The 27,279-nt window shown below is 53.3% G+C and overlaps 3 gene segments (V, D, J or C); all 3 read left to right on the forward strand.

Annotated features, from left to right (window-relative positions):
• The first annotated feature begins 4,158 nt into the window (after window positions 1-4,158).
• On the forward strand, window positions 4,159-5,535 carry LOC127031712 (Ig heavy chain V region PJ14-like). The segment is given in 3 exon segments: window positions 4,159-4,236; window positions 4,344-4,528; window positions 5,392-5,535. Coding segments are annotated over 3 exon segments (375 nt in total).
• Window positions 5,536-11,453: 5,918 nt separating this feature from the next.
• Window positions 11,454-12,137, forward strand: LOC127031713 (immunoglobulin heavy variable 4-61-like). The segment is given in 2 exon segments: window positions 11,454-11,499; window positions 11,728-12,137. Coding segments are annotated over 2 exon segments (456 nt in total).
• A 14,062-nt stretch (window positions 12,138-26,199) lies between these two features.
• On the forward strand, window positions 26,200-26,987 carry LOC127031714 (immunoglobulin heavy variable 6-1-like). The segment is given in 2 exon segments: window positions 26,200-26,291; window positions 26,506-26,987. Coding segments are annotated over 2 exon segments (528 nt in total).
• The last annotated feature ends 292 nt before the right edge of the window (window positions 26,988-27,279 follow it).

The raw sequence follows: 27,279 nt of genomic DNA on the forward strand, positions 1-27,279 counted from the left end.
ACACCACATTCCCCCTGTCATAGTATGGTTTAATCATGTTCACATGGTACACCCGACGGTGATGTGCCCGGTTTGACAGCTCCACCACATAGTTTACCTCATTCAGTTGCTTGATAACCTTGAAGGGCCCTTCCCAGGTGGCCTGGAGTTTGTTTCTCCTCACGGGGGTGAGAACTATCACCCGATCCCCGGTGGCGAAGGCACGGGCCCGTGCCGTGCAGTCATACCAGACATTCTGCCTCCTCTGGGCTCGGGCCAGATTCTCCCTGGCCAGGCCCATGAGCTCGGCCAGTCTTTCCTGGAAGGTCAGGACATAATCCACCACTGACTCTCCCTCGGGAGCGGCCTTCCCCTCCCATTCGTCCCTCATCAGGTCTAGGGGCCCCCTTACCCACCTTCCATACAACAGTTCGAAAGGTGAAAACCCGGTAGATTCCTGGGGTACCTCCTTGTACGCGAACAGCAAGTGACGTAAGTACTTGTCCCAATCCTGCGGGTGCTGGTTCATAAATGTTTTTAGCATCATCTTCAGCGTCCCGTTGAACCTTTCCACCAGCCCGTTGGACTGGGGGTGATACGGTGAGGCCCAGTTGTGCTGGACCCCACATTTCTGCCATAAGGACCGGAGCAGGGCCAACATGAAGTTGGACCCCTGATTCGTTAAGACCTCCTTGGGGAACCGCACCCGGCTGAAAATTGTCAGCAGCGCATCTGCCACTGTGTCTGCTTCGATAGAGGACAAGGCCACCACCTCGAGGTAGCGAGTGGCAAAATCCACCACCACCAGGATGTATTTCTTCCCTAACCGGGTTGTCTTGCTGAGGGTTCCCACTATGTCCATGGCCACCTTCTGGAAAGGTTCTTCTACGATGGGTAAAGGCCTCAAAGCCGCTTTCCCCTTGTCCCGAGTCTTTCCCACCCTCTGGCAGGGGTTACAGCATTGGCAGTACTGTCGGACCTGGGTAAAGACCCCAGGCCAGTAAAAGTTCTGTAGCAGCCTCTGCCTGGTGCACTGGATTCCCTGGTGCCCTGCAAGAGGGATGTCATGGGCCAGGTACAGCAGCTTGTGGCGAAACTTCTGGGGAACCACCAGCTGCCTCCTGATCCCCCATGACTCTACTTCCCCTGGGAAGCCCATTCTCGGTACAGGAACCCCTTCTCCCATAAGAACCTCTCCTTGCAACCTCTCCTCATGGTCTGTACTGCACTGAGGTCAGTCCGGTCCCTGGGCTTCTGCAAGGAGGGATCTTTCTGCAACTCGGCCTGGAACTCAGCAGCTGGGACAGGGATGGGGACCGGCTCTCTCTTGCTAGCTGGGTCTGAGGCCGCAGCCTCTCTGAACCGTTCCCCTGGGCGTTCACCGCTCCCTGGGTTAGGGTCCTGCACCTCGGGTCGAGTACCTTCCCCGTTGTCGGGGTGCAGTGCCCTTTGCCGACTCTGACTACGAGTCACGACCAGGGCACTCTGGGTGTTACTAGGCCAGTACTCGAGGTCCCCTCCCATCAACACGTCCGTGGGCAAATATCGGTGTACCCCCACATCCTTGGGGCCCTCCTTGGCCCCCCACTTCAGGTGTACCCTTCCCATGGGAACCTTGAATGGGGTCCCACCCACGCCCATAAGGGTCAGGTAGGTGTCGGGCACCATCTGATCTGAGGCCACCACCTCGGGCCAGGCCAGCATCACCTCTGCGTCCGTGTCCCAGTACCCAGTGACCTTCCTCCCATCTACCTCCAGGGAAACAATGCACTCTTTTCGGAGGGGCGGCCCCCACCCACCCGGTAAACCAAAAACCTGGAGCCTGGAGCATCTACAGGTGGTATGTTGCCAACCCCCCTTTCCTGGGAATGTAGCCCCTCCTCCGATTGGGTTTTTACCCAGTCCACCCTCTGCGGGTTGGGTCTGCTTGGTCTGTCCCTGAGCTTGGGGCACTGGGCCCATATGTGGCCTCGTTGGCCACAGCGATAGCAGCCCATGTCTTGTGGGTCCCCTTGAGTGGGTTGGAGGGACCTGACACTGGACGTTCCCCTTTTGGGGGGGTTCTCCATAGGCCCCCTTTGGGAGGTCCCATGATGACTCTCTCTCTGCGTTGAGGCAGGCCTGCTCCTTTGAAACTCTTCCCTGCCATCCCCTGCCTGACTGTCCACAAATTGGTCGGCCAGCTGGCCTGTGTGCTGTGGGTTCTCCGGTTTCTGGTCCATCAACCACAGCCTCAAGTCGGACGGGCACTGCTCGTACAGGTGCTCCAGTATGAATAGGTCAAGCAGGTCCTCTTTAGTTTGGGCCCCAGCTGTCCACTTGCGGGCATACCCTTGCGCCCGGTTGACCAGTTGTAGGTATGTGACCTCACGGGTTTTACGCTGGCTCCGGAACTTTTTCCGGTACATCTCAGGAGTCAGCCCAAACTCGCGGAGCAGGGCCTGTTTGAACAGTTCGTAGTCCCCTGCCTCCGCCCCTTTCAGTCGGCTGTACACCTCCACGGCTGTGGAGTCCAGTAAGGGGGTGAGAACTGCGATCCTGTCTGCAGGGTCAACCCTGTGCAGCTCGCAGGCATTCTCAAAGGCCGTCAGGAAGGTATCTATGTCCTCCCCCTCCTTACGCCGGGGCAGCAAGTGCTTATCAAAGCTCTTTGTAGGCTTGGGTCCCCCCTCACTCACCGCAGCCGGGGCCTCACTGCTCGTCAGCTGGGCCAGCTCCAGCTCATGTTTACGCTGGTTCTCCTTCTCCTCCCACTCACGCTGGCGCTGGTTCTCCTCATGTTTACGCTGGTTCTCCTCATGTTCACGCTGTTTCGCCTTCTCCTCCAGCTCTCGCCTCTTTAACTCGAGCTCCTCCCGTCTCAGCTCCCTTTCATATTCCAGCCGCCTCCGCTCCACGGATGCCGAGCGTCGCCAGGAGGATCCCCTGCTGGGGGGTGAGCTTCGCCGGGAGGATCCCCTGCTGGCCGGGGGTGTCACGGTGCCCTCGGTATACACTGGGCTCCTCCCCGCCCTTTCCCTAGGCCTAGGAAGGGGGGGTCTCGGGAAGCCCTTCGTCCGCCGGCTGACCAGTCCCAGCGGGGACAGACACTGGTGCCTGCGCTGCATCTGCCCGGCTGCTTCCCTCAGAGACAGGGCTCCGTTCATTCATGCGGTCTCCCTGCTCCAGCTGGGCAATCAGCTGGTCCTCGGTGATCCTCCCTGGGCGCAGCCTCCTCTGCTTGCACAGCTCCAGCAGGTCGCACTTGCGCCGCTTGGCATACATCTTCCTGCTGACCACTCACAGGCCGGGGTGCTCGCTGCTCCCCACGGTTTTCAGGGGGACCCCTAGTGCACCAGCCCTTCTTGAGGTCATCACCTCTCTGCCAGGGTCGAGCTGCAAACTCCTCTGCCCCTGGGACCGCTCGCTGCAATCCCCCGGGGGACCCTGTTACTGCAAAGTCCTTCTCACTGGGCACACACTCCCAGGGGTTAACCACCCCTTCGTTTTACTGCTCCCCAGTCACTTACTGCAGGAAGCGCCGTCCACGGGGTGCAGTATCTCCCACCGCTGCCACCAGTTGTCATGGAGTGTGGGGGAGTCCGGCCCTGCACCCCTCTTCCTGGGACCCAGAGTGACTCTCAGCCAGCAAGTAAAACAGAAGGTTTATTGGACAACAGGAACACAGGTTACAGCAGAGCTTGCAGGCACAGTCAGGACCCCTCCATCGAGTCCTTCTGGGCTTTCAGGGTGCTTGGATCCCAGCTAGGATACCCTGAATTCCGCCCACACAGCCCCAAGCCCAAACTCAAACTGCTTCCCTCCTGCCACTCCCTTCCTTTGACCCCTTCCCGGGCAAAGGTGTTGACCTTTCCCCTCCCTTACCTAGCTCAGGCTACAGGCCCTGGCATCGTCCATCCCCTAAAGCCCTCCCCTGCTCTCCCACTCCCCACACAGACAGTCCCTACTGCATCACAATTCTATATTTTCAAATTGAATGGAGGTTTAAAGAGTTGGACTCTCTAACCCACCTGCCACTAGAATTAAGTGCGATGCACCGTCACATATCTCCTAGGGCCCCCGCCCCCATATATTGTCCCCACCCCCGGCCCATGCAGATTTGCTCCCCGGGGCCCTATTCATAGCCCAGTCCCTGCCGCTCACCCTGCTCAGAGTGAGCGCCGGGCTTCAGCTTCGCATCCTGCCTGTGGACCGAGCCGCCAACCGCAGACATGACCCCCAGCCTGGCCATCGCCTTCCTCCTGCTGCTCCCCGCGGGTAAGGGCGGGATCTGCGCTGCGGCTCTGCGCCCGGTACCGTGTTTTCCCTAATAACTGCACCTCTGAGAATCGCTGCAATATTCCCCCTTTATTTCCCCTCTACAGGTGTCTATTCCCAGGTCAGCCTGGTGGAGTCCGGAGGGGGAGTCAAGAAGCCCGGGGAGACACTCAGACTGACCTGCACCGTGTCCAGGTTCTCTCTCACTAGCTACGAGGTGCCCTGGATCTGCCAGCCAGCGGCGAACGGGCTGGACTGGCTGGGAGTTATCTGGACGGGTGGGGGCACTGCTGTCATAAACAGATAGCTAAGGATTAATGTCTCTTTCACCTGAAGCACCTGACCAGAGGACCAATCAGGAAACCGGATTTTTTCAACTTTGGGTGGAGGGAATTTGGTGTCTGAGGTCTTTGTCTGTCTGCCTGCTTTCTCTGAGCTTTGGAGAAGTAGTTTCTACTTTCTAGTCTTCTGTTTCTAAGTGTAAGGACAAAGAGATCAGATAGTAAGTTATATCGTTTCTTTTCTTTGGTATTTGCATGAATATAAGTGCTGGAGTGCTTTGATTTGTATTCTTTTTGAATAAGGCTGTTTATTCAATATTCTTTTAAGCAATTGACCCTGTATTGTGTCACCTTAATACAGAGAGACCATTTGTATGTATTTTTCTTTCTTTTTTATATAAAGCTTTCTCTTAAGACCTGTTGAAGTTTTCTTTACTGGGAAATTTCAGGGAAATTGAGTCTGTACTCACCAGGGAATTGGTGGGAGGAAGAAATCGGGGAGATCTGTGTGTTGGATTTGCTAGCCTGATTTTGCATTCCCTCTGGGGGAATAGGAAAGTGCTTTTGGTTTCCAGGACTGGGAACGGAGAGGGGGAGTCACTCTGTTTGGATTCACAGAGCTTGTGTTGTGTATCTCTCCAGGAGCACCTGGAGGGGGGAAGGGAAAAAGGATTATTTCCCTTGGTTGTGAGACTCAAGGGATTTGGGTCTTGGGGTCCCCAGGGAAGGTTTTTCAGGGGGACCAGAGTGCCCCAAAACACTCTAAATTTTTGGGTGGTGGCAGCAGGTACCAGGTCCAAGCTGGTAACTAAGCTTGGAGGTTTTCATGCTAACCCCCATATTTTGGACGCTAAGGTCCAAATCTGGGACTAAGGTTATGACAACTGCTTATAGCAATACTCTAAAAAATCATCTCAGCATCATCAAAGACAAACCCAAAAGTCAAGTGTTCCTGCAGCTGAGGGGCCTGCAACCCAGAGACACCTCCGTATATTACTGTGCCAGAGAAACACAGTGAGAGGAAACCTATCGGAGCCAGCGCTAAAACTAACCGTGCAGAGAACCAGCCTTCCCGTGCGAAGGACAGACAATGCAGCGGCTGCCAACACAGCGTTCTTTCCACTTCCTTAGTTATTCGCTTTCTCCAGATACCATGGCAAGTTGAAATAATTGTGAATTAAATTAAACCCCATATCACCAAAGTCACACAGCGGATCAGGACTCCCAAGGCTGGGAGTCAAGCCCAGGATTCTTTCACGCGGCTCCCTGCTCTCTCAGATTGTCTATCATTCTGCCAAGAAATGAGGGGAAAGACCACAATAATTTTCATTCCTAAAATCTTGCTATTGCAGCTAGAGTCACGAGATTGCTCTTTCCTCCTCTAGCTGGGAAGATGAACCAGGAGTCTTTAAACCCGGTGCCTGCTGTACAATCTAGAGCCCCACTATCATTCTAGAGCTGGGAATTCCGTTCTCTGCAGGACGGAGTCTGAGGCATTACCGGAGCAGGTCATGTATTCAGATCAAACACTCACAAAGGGATGATCTGTCTACGTGTGCAAGGGGCTTGAGTGAGTTTCAAACCCCTGGGATTTTCACACGAGAGCTTAGTATCTGAGACGCTCAGATTCCTGCTTGCTTGGATCGTATCTATACCAGCCTCCATGTTTAAGTTCCCTTCCCCACATAATGACCCCCAGGTACCCAGCAACAATCGCTGTTCTCTCTGACCAGCCCTTAGGAACATGGGATTCTAACAACCGCCAGCCTTGAGAATCTCCCAGGGCCCATTTAGCCCAGTCCCATGTCTCAACAGTCGCCTCAACCAGCTGCCTCGTAGGAAGCAGCAATAAAGACAGATATTGTCAAGTAAGCTGCCTGGGGCGGGATGGTTCCTCATAATCCCGGATCAGTGAGAGGTTGGTTTACTCACTGTCGCAGAGTGTGGGGAGTCTAGTCCTGCCCCTCTTCCTGGGACCCACAGTGACTCTCAGCCAGCCAGTAAAACAGAAGGTTTATTGGACAATAGGATTGCAGGTTACAGCAGAGCTTGCAGGCACAGTCAGGACCCCTCAGTCAAGTCCTTTTGGGCTTTCAGGGTGCTTGGATCCTAGCTAGGATACCCTGAATTCCACCCATCCAGCCCCAAGCCCAAACTCAAACTGCTTACCTCCTGCCACTCCCTTCCTTTTTCCTCCTTCCCGGGCAAAGGTGTTGACCTTTCCCCTCCCTTACCTAGCTCAGGTTACAGGCCCTGGCATCGTCCATCCCCTAAAGTCCTCCCCTGCTCTCCTACTCCCCACACAGACAGCCCCTACTCCATCACACTCACCTAGCAAGAGTTCATCTCCTTACCCAAATTCAGGGGATGAGAGTTTTCAAATCACTTCATGTATTGCGACATACCTTTCCCATTAACATTAGTTTGAAATGGCCAACGTAATTCCCTTCTCAATTAAAAAAAAAATCTTTTCAGGATCGAATTCTCTGATTCATATTTGCGAGGTTTAAGGAGGAAAAGGAGAGGATATCGAATTAAGTGTGTCAGGCCTGGTCCACACTACAGCGTTAAATCGATTTAAACAACGTTAAATCGATTTAACGCTGTACCCATCCACACTACAAGGCACTTAAAATTGATTTTAAGGGGTCTTAAAATCGATTTCTGTACTCCTGCTCAACGAGAGGAGTAACCCTAAAATGATATTACTATATCAATTTAGGGTTAGTGTGGACGGAAATCGAAGTTATTGGTCCCATTCTTTTACTGAGCTACCCAGAGTGCACCGCTCCGGAAATCGATGGTAGCCTGGGACCATGGACGCACACCACCGAAGTAATGTGCCCTAGTGTGGATGCGTAAAATCGATTTTATAAAACCTGTTTTATAAAATCGATTTTATTAATTTCGATTTTACTCTGTACTGTGGACGTGGCCCCAGCCACAGATATTCTACATAACTTGAGAAAACTGCTACAGCTTCGGACAGAGGCGATTTTGAGTGTTCAGCCCTACACTGAAATAAATTAATTAGTCTTACAGTCTCAAAGATACCTAAGGTAGTTAGCTGCTGCTATGAGAGATAGCAAGGATGACATTCAGAACACACGGCTTCTCCCTGAAAACCTGCAATGCTAAACAAGTGAAGAAGGAGGGAGAGAGAGAGAGAGAGCGAACTGCATATATTTTAAATATCAGAGGGGTAGCTGTGTTAGTCTGGGTCTGTAAAAGCAGCAGAGTCCTGTGGCATCTTGTAGACTAAAAGACGTATTGGAGCATGAGCTTTCGTGAGTGAATACCCACTTCCTCTGATGCATGTAGTGGAAATTTCCAGGGGCAGGTACATATATGCAAGCAAGAATCAAGCTAGAGATAACGAGATTAGTTCAGTCAGGGAGGATGAGGCCCTGTTCTAGCAGTAGAGGTGTGAAAACCAAGGGAGGAGAAACTGGTTCTGTAATTGGCAAGCCCTTCACAGTCTTTGTTTAATCCTGAGCTGCTGGTGTCAAATTTGCAGATGAACTGAAGATCAGCAGTTTCTCTTTGAAGTCTGGGCCTGAAGTTTTTTTTGCTGCAGGATGGCCAGCTTAAGGTCTGCTATAGTGTGGCCAGGGAGGTTGAAGTGCTCTCCTACAGGTTTTTGTATATTGCCATTCCTAATATCTGATTTGTGTCCATTTATCCTTTTCCGTAGAGACTGTCCAGTTTGGCCAATGTACATAGCAGAGAGGCATTGCTGGCATATGATGGCGTATATTACATTGGTGGACGTGCAGGTGAATGAACCGGTGATGGTGTGGCTGATCTGGTTAGGTCCTGTGATGGTGGCGCTGGTGTAGGTAGGGGGCAGAGTTGGCATCGAGGTTTGTTGCATGGAGGTTTGTGCACCAGGGTTTATATAAACTACCTATTCCAGTCTCTCACCAGGAGCCTGTCAGCAGGACCCACTTCAGGCCCTTTCTCCCGACACCTCCAATCCGGCCATGTGCCTAAGGGGGCCCCGAGCCCAGCCAGACTAGGGCAAGTCCCGCCGCCCCGCTACCCCACAGGAGCGCAGCGAGTCCCGCGGCCCCGATCCCACAACCCCAGAACTGCAAGTCCCACGACCCCTCTCCCCCCGGCCAGAGTGCATCTCGTCCCGGGGTCCGCTCCCCCAGCAGGAGAGCAGTGAGTCCCATGGCCCCGCTATCCTGGCCGGAGTGGCAATCCAAAGTGCCACCGAAGACTCGGCGCGGCCCGGTGAGCACAAGCCCCAGGAAAGGGGCCCCCACTTGCTAAAATCAGCCCTGCCTAGCGGACCCAGTTCATATCGTAGCTGCTGAAGGTGAACCTGGAGGCTTTGCAGGAGAGGCAGAGAGAGTCTCCAGGCTTTTTCACATCCCCTCCGGACTCCACCAGCGCCTGGGACCGGGCACCTGGGAATGAAAACAGGTTGTAACATTCCAAAGTAATTCCCCTGCCTGCCTCCGCTCGCTCAGCAAACAGGAGCTGTGTTTGTTTTTTAAATAAGCAGTTTGGCTGAACTCCGTGCTCTCCCTTTCTTCCGGTTTGTTGTGGACAGGAATTCTGGGATGCCTCCTTATACCCCGGAGGTCAATAAAAGCGCTGGTGGGGTCCACACTTGCTGACCAGCGCTGGATCACCAGCGCTGGAATCGCTACACCCGAGGCTCAACTGGGTGTACAGCCAGCGCTGCAACCAGGGAGTTGCAGCGTTGGCCGTGCTTTGCAAGTATGGCCACATCCTAAGTTGCAGCGCTGTAACCCCCTCACCAGCACTGCAACTCTCTAGTGTAGCCATGGTGAGTGTAGTCAGAGCGGCAGCGCTGGGAGAGAGCTCTCCCAGCGCTGCATATAAACCACATCCTTTAGGGGTGTAGCGTGCAGCCCTGGGAGCCCCGCTCCCAGCGCTGCCGCCCTGATTACACTGACACTTTACAGCACTGTATCTTGCAGCGCTCAGGGGGGTGTTTTTTCACACCCCTGAGAGCGAAAGTTGCAGCGCTGTAAAGTGTGAGTGTAGCCATGGCCTTAAGAGACACACGCTCCTGCTGCCGCTGATCTGAGTGACTCGCCCTAGGGCTCCAGGTGTAGGAGTCAGACTGTCTCGTCCTCTGTCTGTGCAGCGCCGGGCACAGGGTGCTGGGGTCCTCCTGGCACTTTCGCATCCCGGAGAGGAATTAACAGCTCCCTGCAGTAACTGTATTTCCTCACAGAGGAACTTAGGGCCAAGTAAGTGCTTGGCCCTTTCTCAATATGGCTAAACTGCGGGGGAATATTTCCCCTCTAGTCACTGCACAGTTCAGTGTAGCCGGTCACTGCTGGGAAGGGGATTCAGTCCCACCTCTCTGCCAGAGCCAGCGGGTGTCCCAGCCCCATGGGACGCCGTGAGCCGGCCCCTCCCCACTCGCAGTCCCGCTGCTCATGGGCCAGAGCTGCAGAGCTGAGAATCACCCTATCTCATGAATATTTATATTTCCATATGGTTAACCCATTTGTTCATTTCTCTTACCAAAAACAAATAAGCAAAACTCCGCCAGGATCTGAGTATCTTCCATCAGCAAGTCACGCGAATACAAACAGACCCTGAAGTCGAGTCTCTGGAATTGTGTTATTTCAGGAAAACTTCTTGTATTAATTATTATTAATTACTATTACTGTTTTATTTTATCCAAAATACACACAAGATCCCACTGCACTGAGGATGGTGGCCCAGCACACACCCTCTGCCTTTCTGTCCTTGATTCCTAAGATAAATAATAAATCACAACAGAATTTGTGTCTCCTATAACGAAGCAGTTCGGCATACAGGACCACGGCCACTCACTGTTTACATCTGTCCCTCTCTCTGCCCAGCCTGCACCCGGAGAGCCAATCTGCCTCCCTCTGTGTCTGTGCAGTTACCAGCCAATCCCCTGAGAACTTTTCCCTCCAACCCCAGGGGTGAATAAGAGCCTGCCCTCAGTTTGTAACCCTATAATTCACGGGCTTTGTCACTCATTTCTGCGGCAAGTCCCGATGGGCCTGTGCTGCAGAGACCGCTCAGATTCTGAAGAAAATCAGCTCATCTGGTACTGGAAATACGGGGCAGGGTTGGGATTTTCAAAGCGGCCTCATAGATTAAGGGACCCATCTCACATTTAAGAATCACAGGCCAAAATTTCTGCTGCTATCCGAGGGCGGAGCTGAAGATCCAGCTAACAATATAGTTCCAGCAATTTATTAGAGTGATCTCGGAGATGAAGGACTTGAACGGTCAGCCCTTAATTACAAGAAACTACTAAGTGTTGACGCTGAGGGCAGAGGGCTAGTAAGGATACAGGGAGAAAGTCTGGCAGGACTTACTGGGATCGTACAGAGAGAAGCAGCAGCCCCATAGGGGAGGTGTCAGGCCCTTTGAGTCAGAGGCTGCTAGTTTGAGGTCCTCATTTCCCTTTCGGTACATCTGCTCTCGCCCTGATGCATCCTAGCCATGGTGTGCAAGAACAGAACACTGAGCAGGCGGTGAAAACATGAAATCCATCCTTTGCAAAAACAATATCAGAAACACCGAAGGGGGTCTGGAGAGGAGAGGGGAACAGAGAGTTGAGGGCTCCCATCTTTTCTGAGAACCTCAAACACCTTTAAGAGTGTTGAACGACCAAATGCTATTTATTTACATTGAGTTGGGGTGTCCATACGCCTTAGGAGGCTTCACAATTTTCTGAGCTGAACTCACTGTCTTAGGGGCACACGCATCCCAGGCAGAGATCCTCATGTGTTGACAGAGCTCACACCCTGTCATCGCTTATAGTCACCTTGTGAAACTCGCATGCAAATCCCTGCCCTGGAGGGTTCCTTTTAAATACAAACCCATGATTGGAGGAGCCTCAGATTCCCTCCAGACACAGAACTGCCCGGGCCTGGCTGCTGGGGACAGTTTCCACCTTCACTTAAGATGAATCTGCTACGGATTTTCCTGTTCATGCTGGTGGCCCCTTTAGGTACGTGGCTATTGGGGGTCAGGAGGGTTCCTTGATGCAGTGACTGCAGAATAGGCTCTGTTCAAATGAGCCTAAGGGAATTAGGTGCACGAATCCTAATGAAATTTAGTGGCAGTTCGGTGCCTCACTCCCTTAGGTTCGGTCTTGGGGTGTTTTATTTTCACATGTTCCCTGCTCCCAGGGGGTAGGGGCCTGGCTCACTGATTCATTTCTGTGTTTCCTTCCCAGGTGTCCTCTCCCAAGTGCAGCTGCGGGAAACGGGCCCGGGAGTGGTGAAACCCGGGGAGTCCCTGACACTCACTTGTACCATCTCCGGAGACTCGGTTTCTAGCACCAGCGCCATCTGGAACTGGATCCGGCAGCCCGCGGGGAAAGGGCTGGAATGGGTGGGACGCATTTACTACAGACCGAGTCAGTGGCACACGAACTACGTCAGCGCTCTGCAGAGTCGAACGACCATCACACAAGACACTTCCAAGAACCAGTTCTCCCTGCAGCTCCGCTCGCTGACAGCCGCAGACACCGGCACCTATTACTGCGCCAGACACACAGTGACTCAGAGCAGAGCAGGGGCTGGCACAAAAAGGGGAAGCGGATTCTGTCCACTTAATTTTCACAGTTTGAACTGTAAGAGCTGAGATTCTCCTCTCCCCCTTGCCATAACACTCCATGCAAAGGGGAGGCGGGTAAGGAATCTGAGCAAACTTCTTATGTATATTTGCACCAAGGTGATGCCACCAACAGGAGGATCATGAGCCCACTGACACGCATCAACATTTACAAAAGTGCTAGCAGCCCTTATCCAGCAAAATGAAATATTCTGGCTCTTCCAAGGCTTTTCGGGGAAACACACAAACAAATCCAGTCCTTCCCCACGGGATGGGAAAGAGAAATGCGGAAAAAGATAGCAGGGGACTAAATGGAAAAATGAAGTTGACCTGGAAAGTTTTCGGGAGCACCTATTTGAATCGAGCTGCTGAGGAGGATGGAGACGTTGATGCTAATAATAATAGTAACAAAATAATAACAGATGGTGTTCAGATCGGATGCTGTACTAACACCAAGGAAACAAAGAACAGGAAATTGCACAAGGAAAGGGAGGAAGTGGGACAGGGGTCTCTGGGTGGCTCAGAATGACAGCAGGGTACAATAATTAATAATAACTCAGCTGGCCCCAAGGATCAGAAATCTAATGTAAGCGCCATAAAATCCCCTTTTGCAAAGAATTGCCAAATAGAAACGTCCACCGGGCGGACAATGTCCAGTATATGAGCCTGCGGCATTTCTTCCAAGGGCTCCTGGTAGAGAATACAGTGGGTATGTGTCACGGAGTGTGGGGGAGTCCGGCCCTGCACCCCTCTTCCTGGGACCCACAGTGACTCTCAGCCAACCAGTAAAACAGAAGGTTTATTGGACAACAGGAACACAGGTTACAGCAGAGCTTGCAGGCACAGTCAGGACCCCTCCACCGAGTCCTTCTGGGCTTTCAGGGTGCTTGGATCCTAGCTAGGATACCCTGAATTCCGCCCACACAGCCCCAAGCCCAAACTCAAACTGCTTCCCTCCTGCCACTCCCTTCCTTTGTCCCCCTTCCCGGGCAAAGGTGTTGACCTTTCCCCTCCCTTACCTAGCTCAGGTTACAGGCCCTGGCATCGTCCATCCCCTAAAGTCCTCCCCTGCTCTCCCACTCCCCACACAGACAGTCCCTACTGCATCACATCTCTCCCCCCTTCGAGACTGAACTGAGCGGGGTCACTGTGCCCAGTGACCTGGGGAAGTTCAGGGTCCCCTCTCCGGGACAACGCATCCGCTGTCAGGTTGGCACTTCCCTTCACATGGACCACGTCCATGTCATAGTCCTGCAGGAGCAGGCTCCACCTCAGGAACTTGGCGTTGGCTCCTTTCATCTGGTGCAGCCACGTCAGGGGAGAGTGGTCGGTGTACACGGTGAAGTGTCGCCCAAAGAGATATGGCTCTAGCTTCTTAAGGGCCCACACCATGGCCAGGCATTCCTTCTCGATGGCCGCGTAGCTTTGTTCCCGGGGTAGCAGCTTCTTACTCAGGTACACGATGGGGTGTCTCTCCCCCTTTTCATCCTCCTGCATTAACACTGCCCCCAGTCCCGTGTCTGAGGCATCGATGAACACCATAAAGGGTTTGTCAAAATCTGGGTTTGCCAGAACTGGGTCGCTAACCAGAGCCTCCTTCAGCGCCCGGAAAGCCTCCTGGCACTGCTCAGTCCAGATCACCTTGTCTGGCTTCCCCTTTTTGCACAGTTCAGTGATGAGGCTGGCTATGGCACTGAAGTGGGGCACGAACCTTCGATAGTACCCCACCATCCCAATAAAGGTCTGTACCTGCTTTTTGGTTTGGGGAGCAGGCCAGTCTCTGATCACCTCCACCTTGGCTGGTTCCGGCTTCAGGCAGCCGCTCCCCACCCGATGGCCCAGGTAAGATACTTCAGCCATCCCCATCTTGCACTTCTCAGCCTTTACTGTTAACCCAGCCTTTCGGAGTTGGTCCAGGACTTGTTTAACCTGGGACACGTGGTCCTCCCAGGTCTGGCTGAAGACGCAGATGTCGTCAATATACGCCACGGCAAAACTCTCCATCCCCCTCAGTAGCTGATCCACAAGGCGCTGGAAGGTGGCCGGCGCTCCCTTGAGGCCGAAGGGCAGGGTCAAAAACTCATAGAGCCCCAGAGGGGTGATAAAGGCCGATTTCAGCCTGGCATCTGCGTCCAGCGGCACTTGCCAGTAGCCTTTGGTAAGATCCATAGTGGTGAGGTACCGAGCACCTCCCAGCTTGTCTAGGAGCTCGTCAGGCCTGGGCATAGGGTAGGCATCAGATACGGTAATGGCATTGAGCTTTCGATAGTCCACACAGAACCGGATTGACCCATTCTTCTTGGGAACCAGCACTACTGGCGAGGCCCAAGGGCTGGAAGACGGCTGGATCACCCCCAAAGCCAGCATGTCCCTGACCTCTCTTTCAAGATCCTGGGCAGTTTTACCAGTGACCCGAAAAGGGGAGCATCTTATAGGGGGGTGTGACCCGGTCTCCACCCGGTGGACAGTCAAATTAGTGCGTCCAGGCTGGTTGGAAAACAGCTGTCGGTACAGATGCAGCACCCCTCTGATCTCAGCGTGCTGGCCCGGGGTCAGTTGCTCAGAGAGGGGAATCGCCTCCAGGGGGGAACCAGCTTTTGTCCCAGGGAATAGATCCACTAAGGGGTCATCTCCCTGCCCCTCCCAATGTCCACACACGGCCAACACCACATTCCCCCTGTCATAGTATGGTTTCATCATGTTCACATGGTACACCCGACGGTGATGTGCCCGGTTTGACAGCTCCACCACATAGTTTACCTTATTCAGTTGCTTGATAACCTTGAAGGGCCCTTCCCAGGCGGCCTGGAGTTTGTTTCTCCTCACGGGGATAAGAACCATCACCTGATCCCCGGTGGCGAAGGCACGGGTTCATGCTGTGCAGTCATACCAGACCTTCTGCCTCCTCTGGGCTCGGGCCAGATTCTCCCTGGCCAGGCCCATGAGCTCGGCCAGTCTTTCCCGGAAGGTCAGGACATACTCCACCACTGACTCTCCCTCGGGAGCGGCCTTCCCCTCCCATTCGTCCCTCATCAGGTCTAGGGGCCCCCTCACCCGCCTTCCATACAACAGTTCGAAAGGTGAAAACCCGGTAGATTCCTGGGGTACCTCCCTGTATGCAAACAGCAGGTGAGGTAAGTACTTGTCCCAATCTTGCGGATGCTGGTTCATAAATGTTTTTAGCATCATCTTCAGCGTCCCGTTGAACCTTTCTACCAGCCCGTTGGACTGGGGGTGATACGCTGAGGCCCAGTCCTCAAGGTCCCCTCCCATTAACACGTCAGTGGGCAAATATTGGTGTACCCCCACATCCGTGGGGCCCTCCTTGGCCCCCCATTTCAGGTGTACCCTTGCCACGGGTACCTTGAATGGGGTCCCGCCCACGCCCATCAGGGTCAGGTAGGTGTCGGGCACCATCCGATCTGAGGCCACCACCTCGGGCCGGGCCAGCGTCACCTCTGCGCCCGTGTCCCAGTACCCAGTGACCTTCCTCCCATCCACTTCCAGGGAAACAATGCACTCTTTCCGGAGGGGCAGCCCCGCGCCCACCCGGTAAACCAAAAACCCGGAACCGGGAGCATCCATAGGTGGTATGTTGCCAACCCCCCTTTCCTGGGAATGTAGCCCCTCCTCCGATTGGGTTTTTACCCAGTCCACCCTCTGCGGGTTGGGTCTGCTTGGTCTGTCCCTAAGCTTGGGGCACTGGGCCCATATGTGACCTCGTTGGCCACAGCGATAGCAGCCCATATCTCGTGGGTCCCCTTGAGTGGGTCGGAGGGACCTGCCGCTGTATGTTCCCCTTTTGGGGGGGTTCTCCATAGGCCCCCTTTGGGAGGTCCCATGATGACTCTCTCTCTGCGTTGAGGCAGGCCTGCTCCTTCGAGACTCCTCCCTGCCATCCCCTGCCTGACTGTCCACAAATTGGTCGGCCAGCTGGCCTGCATGCTGCGGGTTCTCCGGCTTGTGGTCCATCAACCACAGCCTCAGGTCGGACGGGCACTGCTCGTACAGGTGCTCCAGTATGAATAGGTCAAGCAGGTCCTCTTTAGTTTGGGCCCCAGCTGTCCACTTGCGGGCATACCCCTGCGCCCGGTTGACCAGTTGTAGGTATGTGACCTCACGGGTTTTACGCTGGCTCCGGAACTTTTTCCGGTACATCTCAGGAGTCAGCCCAAACTCGCGGAGAAGGGCCTGTTTGAACAGTTCGTAGTCCCCTGCCTCCGCCCCTTTCCGTCGGCTGTACACCTCCACGGCTGTGGAGTCCAGTAAGGGGGTGAGAACTGCGATCCTGTCTGCAGGGTCAACCCTGTGCAGCTCGCAGGCATTCTCAAAAGCCGTCAGGAAGGTATCTATGTCCTCCCCCTCCTCACGCCGGGGCAGCAAGTGCTTATCAAAGCTCTTTGTAGGCTTGGGTCCCCCCTCACTCACCGCAGCCGGAGCCTCACTGCTCCTCAGCCGGGCCAGGTCCAGCTCATGTTTACGCTGTTTCTCCTTCTCCTCCCACTCACGCTGGCGCTGGTTCTCCTCATGTTTACGCTGGTTCTCCTCATGTTTATGCTGGTTCTCCTCATGGTCACACTGTTTCGCCTTCTCCTCCACCTCTCGCCTCTTTAACTCGAGCTCTTCCCGTCTCAGCTCCCTTTCATATTCCAGCCGCCTCCACTCCACGGATGCCGAGCGTTGCTGGGAGGATCCCCTGCTGGGGGGTGGGCTTCGCCGGGCGGATCCCCTGCTGGCCGGGGGTGTCACGGTGCCCTCGGTATACACTGGGCTCCTCCCCGCCCTTCCCCTAGGCCTAGGAAGAGGGGGTCTCGGGAAGCTCTCATCCGCCGGCTGACCACTCCCAGCGGGGACAGACACTGGTGCCTGGGCTGCATCTGCTCGGCTGCTTCCCTCAGAGACAGGGCTCCGTTCATTCATGCGGTCTCCCTGCTCCAGCTGGGCAATCAGCTGGTCCTTGGTGCGTCTCCCCGGGCACAGCCCCCTCTGCTTACACAGCTCCAGCAGGTCGCACTTGCGCTGCTTGGCATACATCTTCCTGCTGGCCACTCACAGGGCAGGGTGCTCGCCGCTCCCCACGGTTTCCAGGGGGACCCCTAGTGCACCAGCGCTTCGTGAGGTCACCACCTCTCTGCCAGGGTCGAGCTGCAGACTCCTCCGCCCCTGGGACCGCTCGCTGCAATCCCCCGGGGGACCCTGTTACTGCAAAGTCCTTCTCACTGGGCACACACTCCCAGGGGTTAACCACCCCTTCGTTTTACTGCTCCCCAGTCACTTACTGCAGGAAGCGCCGTCCACGGGGTGCAGTATCTCCCGCCGCTGCCACCAGTTGTCACGGAGTGTGGGGGAGTCCGGCCCTGCACCCCTCTTCCTGGGACCCACAGTGACTCTTAGCCAGCCAGTAAAACAGAAGGTTTATTGGACAACAGGAACACAGGTTACAGCAGAGCTTGCAGGCACAGTCAGGACCCCTCCACCGAGTCCTTCTGGGCTTTCAGGGTGCTTGGATCCTAGCTAGGATACCCTGAATTCCGCCCACACAGCCCCAAGCCCAAACTCAAACTGCTTCCCTCCTGCCACTCCCTTCCTTTGTCCCCTTCCCGGGCAAAGGTGTTGACCTTTCTCCTCCCTTACCTAGCTCAGGTTACAGGCCCTGGCATCGTCCATCCCCTAAAGTCCTCCCCTGCTCTCCCGCTCCCCACACAGACAGTCCCTACTGCATCACAGTATGATACCGAAAAGAAGGGGAGAAGGGATATTCTTAGACAATTACGGTCTAATGAAGGCAGCAGATAGAACGTCACTAACTCATGTGATTCACACACATTCATATCAGCCGAAAGACTCGCATTTCACTCCGCTGACTTGAATAAAGCCCTTAGTAACTAGACACGTATCTAGGACTCTGCAGTGCATATGGTGATTGTGCTGGAAAGACAATAAATCTCTACCGAACACAGGATAGGATGGCAGAGAAGATTTAAACGCTCAATCCTGCACGATTGCGACATTTGGGTTCCTAACTCCCATTCGGCTCTTTTACCAACCAAAACCACAACAGAAGAGTTCTCATTTCTCTTCTTAACACATTCCTTCATTCCTAAGAAGGCGCTGTCCTGTGCTTGCAATTGGCTGAGAATTTCAAACATTTTAAGAATGTTAAATGACCAAACCCTAATTATTAAAAAATGAATTTCGGCATACTATTGCCCTAAGCAGTTTCAAAAATTTAATACGCACACCATTGCTGACCTGAACTCTCTGTCTCAGGAGGACACATGTCCCAGGGAGAGATCCCCATGTGTAGACCAGGGTTTCTCAAACTGGGGTCCTGCTTGTGTAGGGAAATCCCCTGGCTGTCCGGCTGCTTTGTTTATCTGCCCCATGCAAAGGTCCTGGCTCCCATGGGCCCAGAGCAGCGATCCACTGCCAGAGGGAGCTGCGATTTGCTGGACCTGGGGATGGGGCAGGCCAGGGGCTATCCCTACACAAGCGGTCACCCCTGTTTGAGAAACCCTGTGCCAGAGTCAGGCCGCTGCAGCGCTGTGCAGGGGCCAGGCAGCTCCCGGACCCGCACGCTGAGGCTCCTAAAAAGGGGAGAAGAGGCAGTAACCAGGGCTGGCTCTAGTTCTTTTTGCCACCCCAAGCTGAAAACCAAACAAAAACACCTGGCCGATCCCCCTCTTTTTTTTTTTTTTTTTTGCTTTTACACACATTTGCAGCATCACCTGACTTGCATTGTTTTCCACTCTGCTCAGCAATGGCTACTGATGGCTCTGTAACCTCATTGCAAGGGCATCTCTTGGATTCAAAAGAAAGATCGGGCTTGTATTCCTCACTTGGTTTATTGGGGGCAACTTGTCTTATTAAAGGAAAATCTCTTTTGCATTTGCTCTTCTTTCAGCGCGTGCTCCTCTAACTTCACTTCCCACCCAGACTGGAAGCGAGATCAGAGTGTTTCACTCCTAAAAGTCTAAAAACCACCAGTGTTTCTTTCCCCGCTTCTCTCTCCTTTCGGTAAAAGGCTCCTGGTGTCTTTCCCTTTCACCTCAATTGGAAGGAATGTCCCCTGTCCCCAGGGCTAGTGCAACCATTCAGGCTAACTAGGCGGCTGCCTAGGGTGCCTAGTGGTTGGCGGCACCTAAAAGCCCCCTCCAGCGAGAAGGTGGAGGTGGGCTGGGTGGGGGGGTGCACGCGGAGGGCTGCCCGCAGTAACTGGGGGTGGGGCGCACAGAAGCACTGCTCTGTGCCCCAGCTCACCTCCACTCTGCCTCCTCCGCTGAGCACACAGCCCAGCTCTAAGTCTCCTCCAATCAGTGCCGCAAGCCTGGGCAGGGAGGAGAATTAGAGCAGCGCCGGCGTGCTCAGTGGAGGAGGCGCAGCCGAGGGCTACTCAGGCAGGCTTAGTTTCCGCAGGAGGTCTCTCCAGTAGGGTTAGCTGCCTGGGGAGGGGGAAGGGTAGGGGGAAGTCTCCCCAGGCAGGATTAGTTGCTGTGGGGGGCCAGGGGTAGAGGGGTTAGCTGTCGTGGTGGGGGGGGAGCTGCTACGGGGGGGACTCCCCGGGTGGGGGGTTGAGTTAGCTGCCGTGGGGGGGGGTTAGCTGGGGGAGGGTGCAAGGTGGAAGTTTCACTTAGGGCATGGAACTTCCTTGCACCAGCCCTGCCTGTCCCCCCAGTCCCTGATTTCCCATCAGCATCTTCCTTCCAGTGACCTGCTCCTGTAGCAAATGCCTCACATGTCTAGGGTCAGGAAATATCCTACAGATCAAAAGGGAAGTGTGTGTGTGTGGGGGGCGATTAGGACAAGGGGGTCCTGGACCCATGGAAAAGAGTCTCTGGAAAAATTCCACCACGATTTCAACAGCTTCCACCCCACCATCAACCTCAGCCTGGACCAATCTACATGGGAGGTCCACTTCCTAGACACCACGGTGCAAATAAGTGATGGTCACATTACCACCACCCTATACCGAAAACCTACCAACTGCTATGCCTACCTTCATGCCTCCAGCTTGCATCCCGGGCACATCACACGATCCATTGTCTACAGCCAAGCACTGAGGTACAACCGCATCTGCTCTAACCCCTCAGACAGAGACCAACACCTACAAAATCTCCACCAAGCATTCTCAAAACTACAATACCCACATGAGGAAATAAGGAAACAGATCAACAGAGCCAGACGTGTACCCAGAAGCCTCCTAGTGCAAGACAAACCCAAGAAAGAAACCAACAGGACTCCACTGGCCATCACATACAGTCCCCAGCTAAAACCTCTCCAACGCATCATCAGGGACCTACAACCCATCCTGGACAATGATCCCACACTTTCACAGGCCTTGGGTGGCAGGCCAGTCCTCGCCCACAGGCAACCTGCCAACCGGAAACATATTATCACCAGTAACTGCACACCGCACCATAGTAACTCTAGCTCAGGAACCAATCCATGCAACAAACCTCGATGCCAACTCTGCCCACATATCTACACCAGCGACACCATCACAGGACCTAAACAGATCAGCCACACCATCACCGGTTCATTCACCTGCACGTCCACCAATGTAATATACGCCATCATATGCCAGCAATGCCCCTCTGCTATGTACATCGGCCAAACTGGACAGTCGCTATGGAAAAAGATAAACGGACACAAATCAGATATTAGGAATGGCAATCTACAAAACCTGTAGGAGAACACTTCAACCTCCCTAGCCACACTATAGCAAACCTTAAGGTGGCCATCCTGCAGCAAAAAAACTTCAGGACCAGACTTCAAAGAGAAACTGCTGAGCTTCAGTTCATCTGCAAATTTGACACCATCAGCTCAGGATTAAACAAAGACTGTGAATGGCTTGCCAATTACAGAACCAGTTTCTCCTTCCTTGGTTTTCACACCTCAACTGCTAGAACAGGGCCTCATCCTCCCTGATTGAACTACCTCATTATCTCTAGCTTCCCTGCATATATATACCTGCCCCTGGAAATTTCCACTGCATGCATCTGACGAAGTGGGTATTCGCCCACGAAAGCTCATGCTCCAAAAAGTCTGTTAGTCTGTAAGGTGCCACAGGACTCTTTGCTGATTATCCAGAATGCGAACCTGTGTCATTTCTTCAAAGGGGTCCTGGTAGAGAACACATAGGATATGATATCAAACGGAAGGAGAGAAGGGCTATTCTCAGACAGTTACTGTCTTCTGAAGGCAGCAGAGATAAATTCACTAAATCATGTGATCCAGAGAACCGAAAGACTCCCAATTAATTTAACTGATTTGAATAAAGCCCTTAGTAACTAGAAATGTATCCGGGATTGTACAGCCAGGGGCGGCTCCAGGCACCAGTGCGCCAAGCATGTGCTTGGGGCAGCAAGCCATGAGGAGCGCTCTGCCGGTCACTGCGAGGGCTGCAGGAAGGTTGCCTTCAGCGGCTTGCCTGTAGAGGGTCCGCTGGTCCCGCGGCTTTGGCGGACCTCCTGCAGGTGTACTGCCGAATTCGCGGGACCAGGGACCTCCTGCAGGCAAGACGCTGAAGGCAGCCTGCCTACCATGCTTGGGGCAGCAAAATATCTAGAGCTGTCCCTGTGTACAGAACATATAATGCTTTTGCTGGCAATATAATAAACACAGGATAGGATGGCAGAGGTGGTGTAAGGGAGCGGAACACCCAATCCTATTGGATTACGATAACATTTTGGTTCTTAACTCTCCTGGTCTCTTTTCCCAATCAAAACCACAAGATAAGAGTTATAATTTCTCTTCCCTAAATAGTCCTTCATTCCTGAGGACTTGGCTACACTTGAGAGTTACAGCACAATAAAGCCACCACCAGCACTATAACTCTTTCCCTATCCACACTGGCAAGGCAGATACAGCACTGTATCTCCCAGGTTACAGCGCTCCTTGTACTCCACCTCGCCAAGAGGAATAGAGTACTGCACTGCTGCTGCTGTGCTGTGGTGCCAGTGTGGCAGCCCAATGCGCAATGATTGGCCTCCAGAAGTATTTGACAGTATCCCACAATGCCTGTTCTAGCCACTCTGCTCATCAGTTTGAACTCTACTGCCCTGGCCTCAGATGACCAACCATCGGACCGGCCCTTTAAATTCCCCTGGAACTTTGAAAATCTCTTTCCTGTTTGCTCAGCCAGGTGTGGAGTGCAATCAGTGAATCTTTCCAGGTGATCATGCCTCCACGTGCCAAACGAGGCCCAGCATGGAGCAATGACGAGTTGCTTGACCTCATCAGTGTTTGAGGGGAGGAAGCTGTCCAGTCCCACTTGCGCTCCAGCCCCAGGAATTATGACACCTTCAGGCAGATATCAAGGGCCATGGTGGAAAAGAGCCATGACCGGGATGTACTGCAGTGCAGTATTAAAGTGAAGGAACTGCAGAGTGCCTACCACAAAGCCCATGAGGCAAACCGCCTCACTGGTGCTGCCCCCATGACCTGCTGTTTCTACAAGGAGCTGGATGCGATACTTGAGGGTGACCCCACCTCCACTCCGAGCACCACCGTGGACACTTCAGAGCAAGGGGAGGAGAAGGAGGAAAGCGGAAGTGAGGGTACTGGGGCAGGGAGAGACACCCTGGAATTCCTGGTGACATGCAGCCAGGAGCTCATCTCAAGCCAGGAGGAAGGTAGCCACTCGCAGCAGCCAGTACTTGGTGGAGGACAAACAGAAGAGCAGGATCTCGGTAAGCGGCTTTTATTTTCAGGAAGGACATTTTTCGGGAAAGGAAGGTTAGGGCTGCATGCACGCATGCTTAGATGCAGAATAGCACATTGATGTGGTCTATCATGTCGCAGTAATCGGCCTCGGTAATCTCTTCGAAAGTCTCATCCAGAACATGGGCAAGGCGCTTGCGCAGGTTTACTGGAAGAGCCACCGTGGTCCTTGTCCCAGTCAGGCTAATGTGTCTGCGCCAATGTGCCACGAGGGGTGGGGGGACAATTGCTGCACACAGGCAAGCAGCATAGGGGCCAGGGCAGAAGTTGCATTGCTGTAGAAGACCCTTTCTTGCTTCCCAGGTCACCCTCAGCAGCGAGATATCTTGCAGGATAAGCTCTTGTGGAAAATGTTGGCACAGCATTCAGTGTAGGTGCCCCCTGCAGTTATTGGCTCTCCCCAAGGCACAGAAACCCAGAGGACAATACAGCCCTGAAACAATCAGTCCCCCTTACTCACCATTTCGAGGGCCCATGGGTTATGTGCACTCTCTTTTGGATGGGAAAATTATGCTATTATGTAGATTGTGTGTGTGCCCTCCTTAAGTGCGGGGGAACATTACTCTGTCTGGTATAAACAATGCTGCCTCTGTTAAGTGTTGCATTTTGCCTTTAAAGATGCAACCTTGAGATCTCGCCTGTCCATGTTATCACCGACTGAGAGACTGCAAAAACTCCAGAAGAGACCACGAAAAAGCACAGATGAGATGCTGCACGAAGTGATGCACCAGTCTCTTACAGAGAATCAAAAAGCATGGGAGTGGAGGGAGAGCAAAAGCAGAATCCACAAGCAAAATGCAATGCACCAGAAGCAAAGCACAGAGCAGCTGATAAGCATCCTGGAGGGCCAAGCAGACTCTATCCAGGTGCTCATAGCCACGCAGGTGGAGCACTACTCCTCCCGCATCCTCCCCACAGCCCTTGTCACAAAACTCTTTCTCTTGTGCCACCATGTCACCTCCAACCCACTTTCCTCAACATCCAGGTTCCTACCACCACCAGCTGCCTCCAACACCTGTAGCTTCACCACCCACCCCCGAGAACAACAACCCTTACCCTCTGCACTCAACTCCCATCACCATGCAGTATAGTCATCCTGAAGTGCAGCAGTCATTGCACAGCACTCCAGACAGGACATACTCAAATCTCTCATTGTACCATTCCCCATCCCACTCCCTTGCCCTTTCTGATTCCCAAACAGTTGTGTTTCTTTCAATAAATGAATTTTCTTTCAATAATGGATTTTTGGCTTTGAAAACATTCTTTATTATTGCATGAAGTAAAAGATACCTTAGCCCAGGAAAGAAACAGACACTGCAAAGCAGCTTAGCAAACACGGATTCCTACTAACATTGTAACCACTCTACTTCACTCCCGTGCAGGGCACCAAACATTACTGTTGGTTTTCAGCCTCAAATTGCTCCCTCAAGGCTTCCCTAATCCTTGCAGCTGTGTGCTGGGCCTCTCTAGTAGCCCTACTCTCTGGCTGTGCAAAATCAGCCTCCAGGCATTGAACCTCGGAGATCCATGCCTGACTGAATCTTTCCCCTTTCCTTCACAAATATTATGGAGGGTACAGCACGTGGATATAACTGTGAGAATGCTGTTTTCGCCCAAGTCCAGCTTCCCATACAGAGATCACCAGTGACCCTTTAAATGGTCAAAAGCACACTCCACAGTCATTCAGCACCGGCTCAGCCTATAGTTGAACCCTTCCTTGCTGCTGTCAAGGCTCCCTGTGCAGGGTTTCATGAGCCAAGCATTAATGGGTAAGCAGGGACTCCAAGGATCAGAATGGGCATTTCGACGTCCCCTACTATGATCTTCCACTCTGGGAAAAAAGTCCTGGTTTGCAGCTAACTGAACAGGCCACTGTTCTGAAAGATGTGTGCATCATGCATCTTTCCAGGCCAGCCTGCATTAGTGTCAATGAAATGCCCATGGTGATCCTCAAGCACCATAGAGAAATACCCCTTCTGATTAACATATTCGGATGCTAGGTTGGGTGGTGCCAGAATAGGAATATGCGTCCCATCTATCGCCCCTCCACAGTTAGGGAAACCCATTTGTGCAAAGCCACCCACAATGTCCTGCACATTCCCCAGAGTCCCGGTTCTTCTTCACAGATTATTAGGGTTGGAAGGGACCTCAGAAGATCATCTAGTCCAACCCCCTGCTCAAAGCAGGACCAATCCCCAACTAAATCCCCAGATAGCCCCCTCAAGGATTGAACTCACAACCCTGTGTTTAGCAGGCCAATGCTCAAAGCACTGAGCTATCCCTCCCCCCCTCCTTAGCAGGATGCGTTTAATAGCCCTGCAAACCTGCATCAACACGATTCCAACAGTCGACTTTCCCTCTCCAAACCGGTTCATGACCAATTGGTAGCTGTCTGAAGTTGCCAGCTTCCAGACTGCAATAGCTACCCACTTCTCCACCAGCAAGGCAGCTCTCAATCGCATGTCCTTGCGATGCTGGGTCAGAATGAGCTCCTCACACAGTCCTATGAAAGTGGCTTTTCTCATCCAAAAGTTTTGCAGCCACTGCTCATCATCCCAGACTTGCGGGAAGATGTGATCCCACCACTCAGTGCTTGTTTCCTGCACCCAAAAGCGGCGTTCCATAGTGCTAAGCATGTCCATGAATGCCACAAGCAAGTTCATGTTGTACGTGTTACGCGACTCGCTATCATCATTGGACTCCTCACTGTCACTTTGGATTTTAAGGAATAGCTCAACTGCCAAACGTGATGCACTGGCGAGACTCGTCAGCATATTCCTCAGCAGTTTGGGCTCCATTTCCCACAGACCAAAATGGAAAACAGATCGCACTGCACAGAAACCACTGGAAGATGGTGCCCAATGTGGACAGAAACACAGGGATTGCTGGGATGTGAAGCGATGCATCAAGGGGCATTCGGACAGGACCTAGAATGCCCCGCTCCCTCCGCCCCCTTCCCACAACCCACGGTGCCAGACTGAGGAGAGGTGCTCTGTGGGATAGCTGCCCATAATGCACCGCTCATGACACATAAGAAGGTGCTGTTCTGTACTGCTATATGGATGAGAATGTCAAAGACCATTAAGAGTGTAAAACGACAAAATTCAATCAATGTACATTGAGTTTGGGCTTCCAGATACCTTAGGCTGTTTTGAAAGTTTCAAATAGGCCCCCACTGAGCTGAACTCACTGTCTCGGGTGGGGGGTAGGACACGTTTCAAGGAAAGAGCCCCATTTGTAGACAGAGTTCACACCCTGTCATCTTATATTGACGTTGGGAAACTCACATGCAAATCTCTGCCCTGCAGGGTTCCTGTTTAAATACAAGCCCCTGATTGGAGGAGCCACAGACTCCATCCAGAGACACACAATTGCCCGGGCCTGGCTGCTGGGGACAGTTTGCACCTTCACTTAAGATGAACCTGCTGCTGATTTTTCTGTTCATGCTGGAGGCTCCTTCAGGTACGTGTCTATTGGGGATCAGGAGGGTTCCTTGATGCAGTGACTGCAGAAGATGAGCCTAAGGGAATCAGGTGCCTGGATGACAATGGAATTCAGTGGCAGTTGGGTTTCCTGCTCCCCCAGGAGCTCTCACAGAGTGTTTTATTTTCACATGTTCCCGCTCCCAGGAGACAGAGGCCTGGCTCACTAATTCATTTCTGTGTTTCCTTCCCAGGTGTCCTCTCCCAAGTGCAGCTGCGGGAAACGGGTCCGGGAGCGGTGAAACCCGGGGAGTCCCTGACACTCACTTGTATCATCTCCGGAGACTCGGTTTCTAGTGACAGCGTGGCCTGGCACTGGGTCCGGCAGCCGGCGGGGAAGCGGCCAGAATGGATGGGACGCACATGGTATAGATCCGGCCGGTGGAACACCGAGTACCCTGGCTCTGGGCAGAGCCGAGTGACCATCACACAAGACACTGCCAAGAACCAGTTCTCCCTGCAGCTCCACACGCTGACAGCTGCAGACACCGCCACCTATTACTGCGCCAGGCAGCCACACGCACACAGTGACACAGAGCAAAGCAGGGACTGGTACAAAAAGGGGAAGCGGATTCTGACCAACGCAGAGAGACAATCTGAACAGAAAGAACTGCGATCTTCCTCCCTCCCTCTCAGACTCAGGAGGAGAAATTCGGAGGAAATGATCAAACTCTGAGGAAGAGAGGACAGGACTTAACTGTAACGTGTCCTGTCTTTGCAGGTGCCCGGTCCCAAATCCAGCTGGTCCAGTCAGGGCCCTGCATGGTGAAGCCCGTAGAGCTCCTCTCACTGACCTGCACCGTGTCTGGTTGCTCCATTTCTTCTGGTGCTAACTGGGCTTGGGTCCAGCAGACTCCTGGGAAAGGCTTGGAATGTATGGGGTATGTATATGCAGCTAGAGCCGAACCACCATCTCTGCAGACACCTCTAAGAATCAGTTCTCCCTGAAGAAGCTTTGTGCGCTAACA

The sequence above is a fragment of the Gopherus flavomarginatus genome, chromosome 11 (genome assembly GCF_025201925.1).
Source record: "Gopherus flavomarginatus isolate rGopFla2 chromosome 11, rGopFla2.mat.asm, whole genome shotgun sequence".
NCBI classification, from domain to species: domain Eukaryota; kingdom Metazoa; phylum Chordata; order Testudines; family Testudinidae; genus Gopherus; species Gopherus flavomarginatus.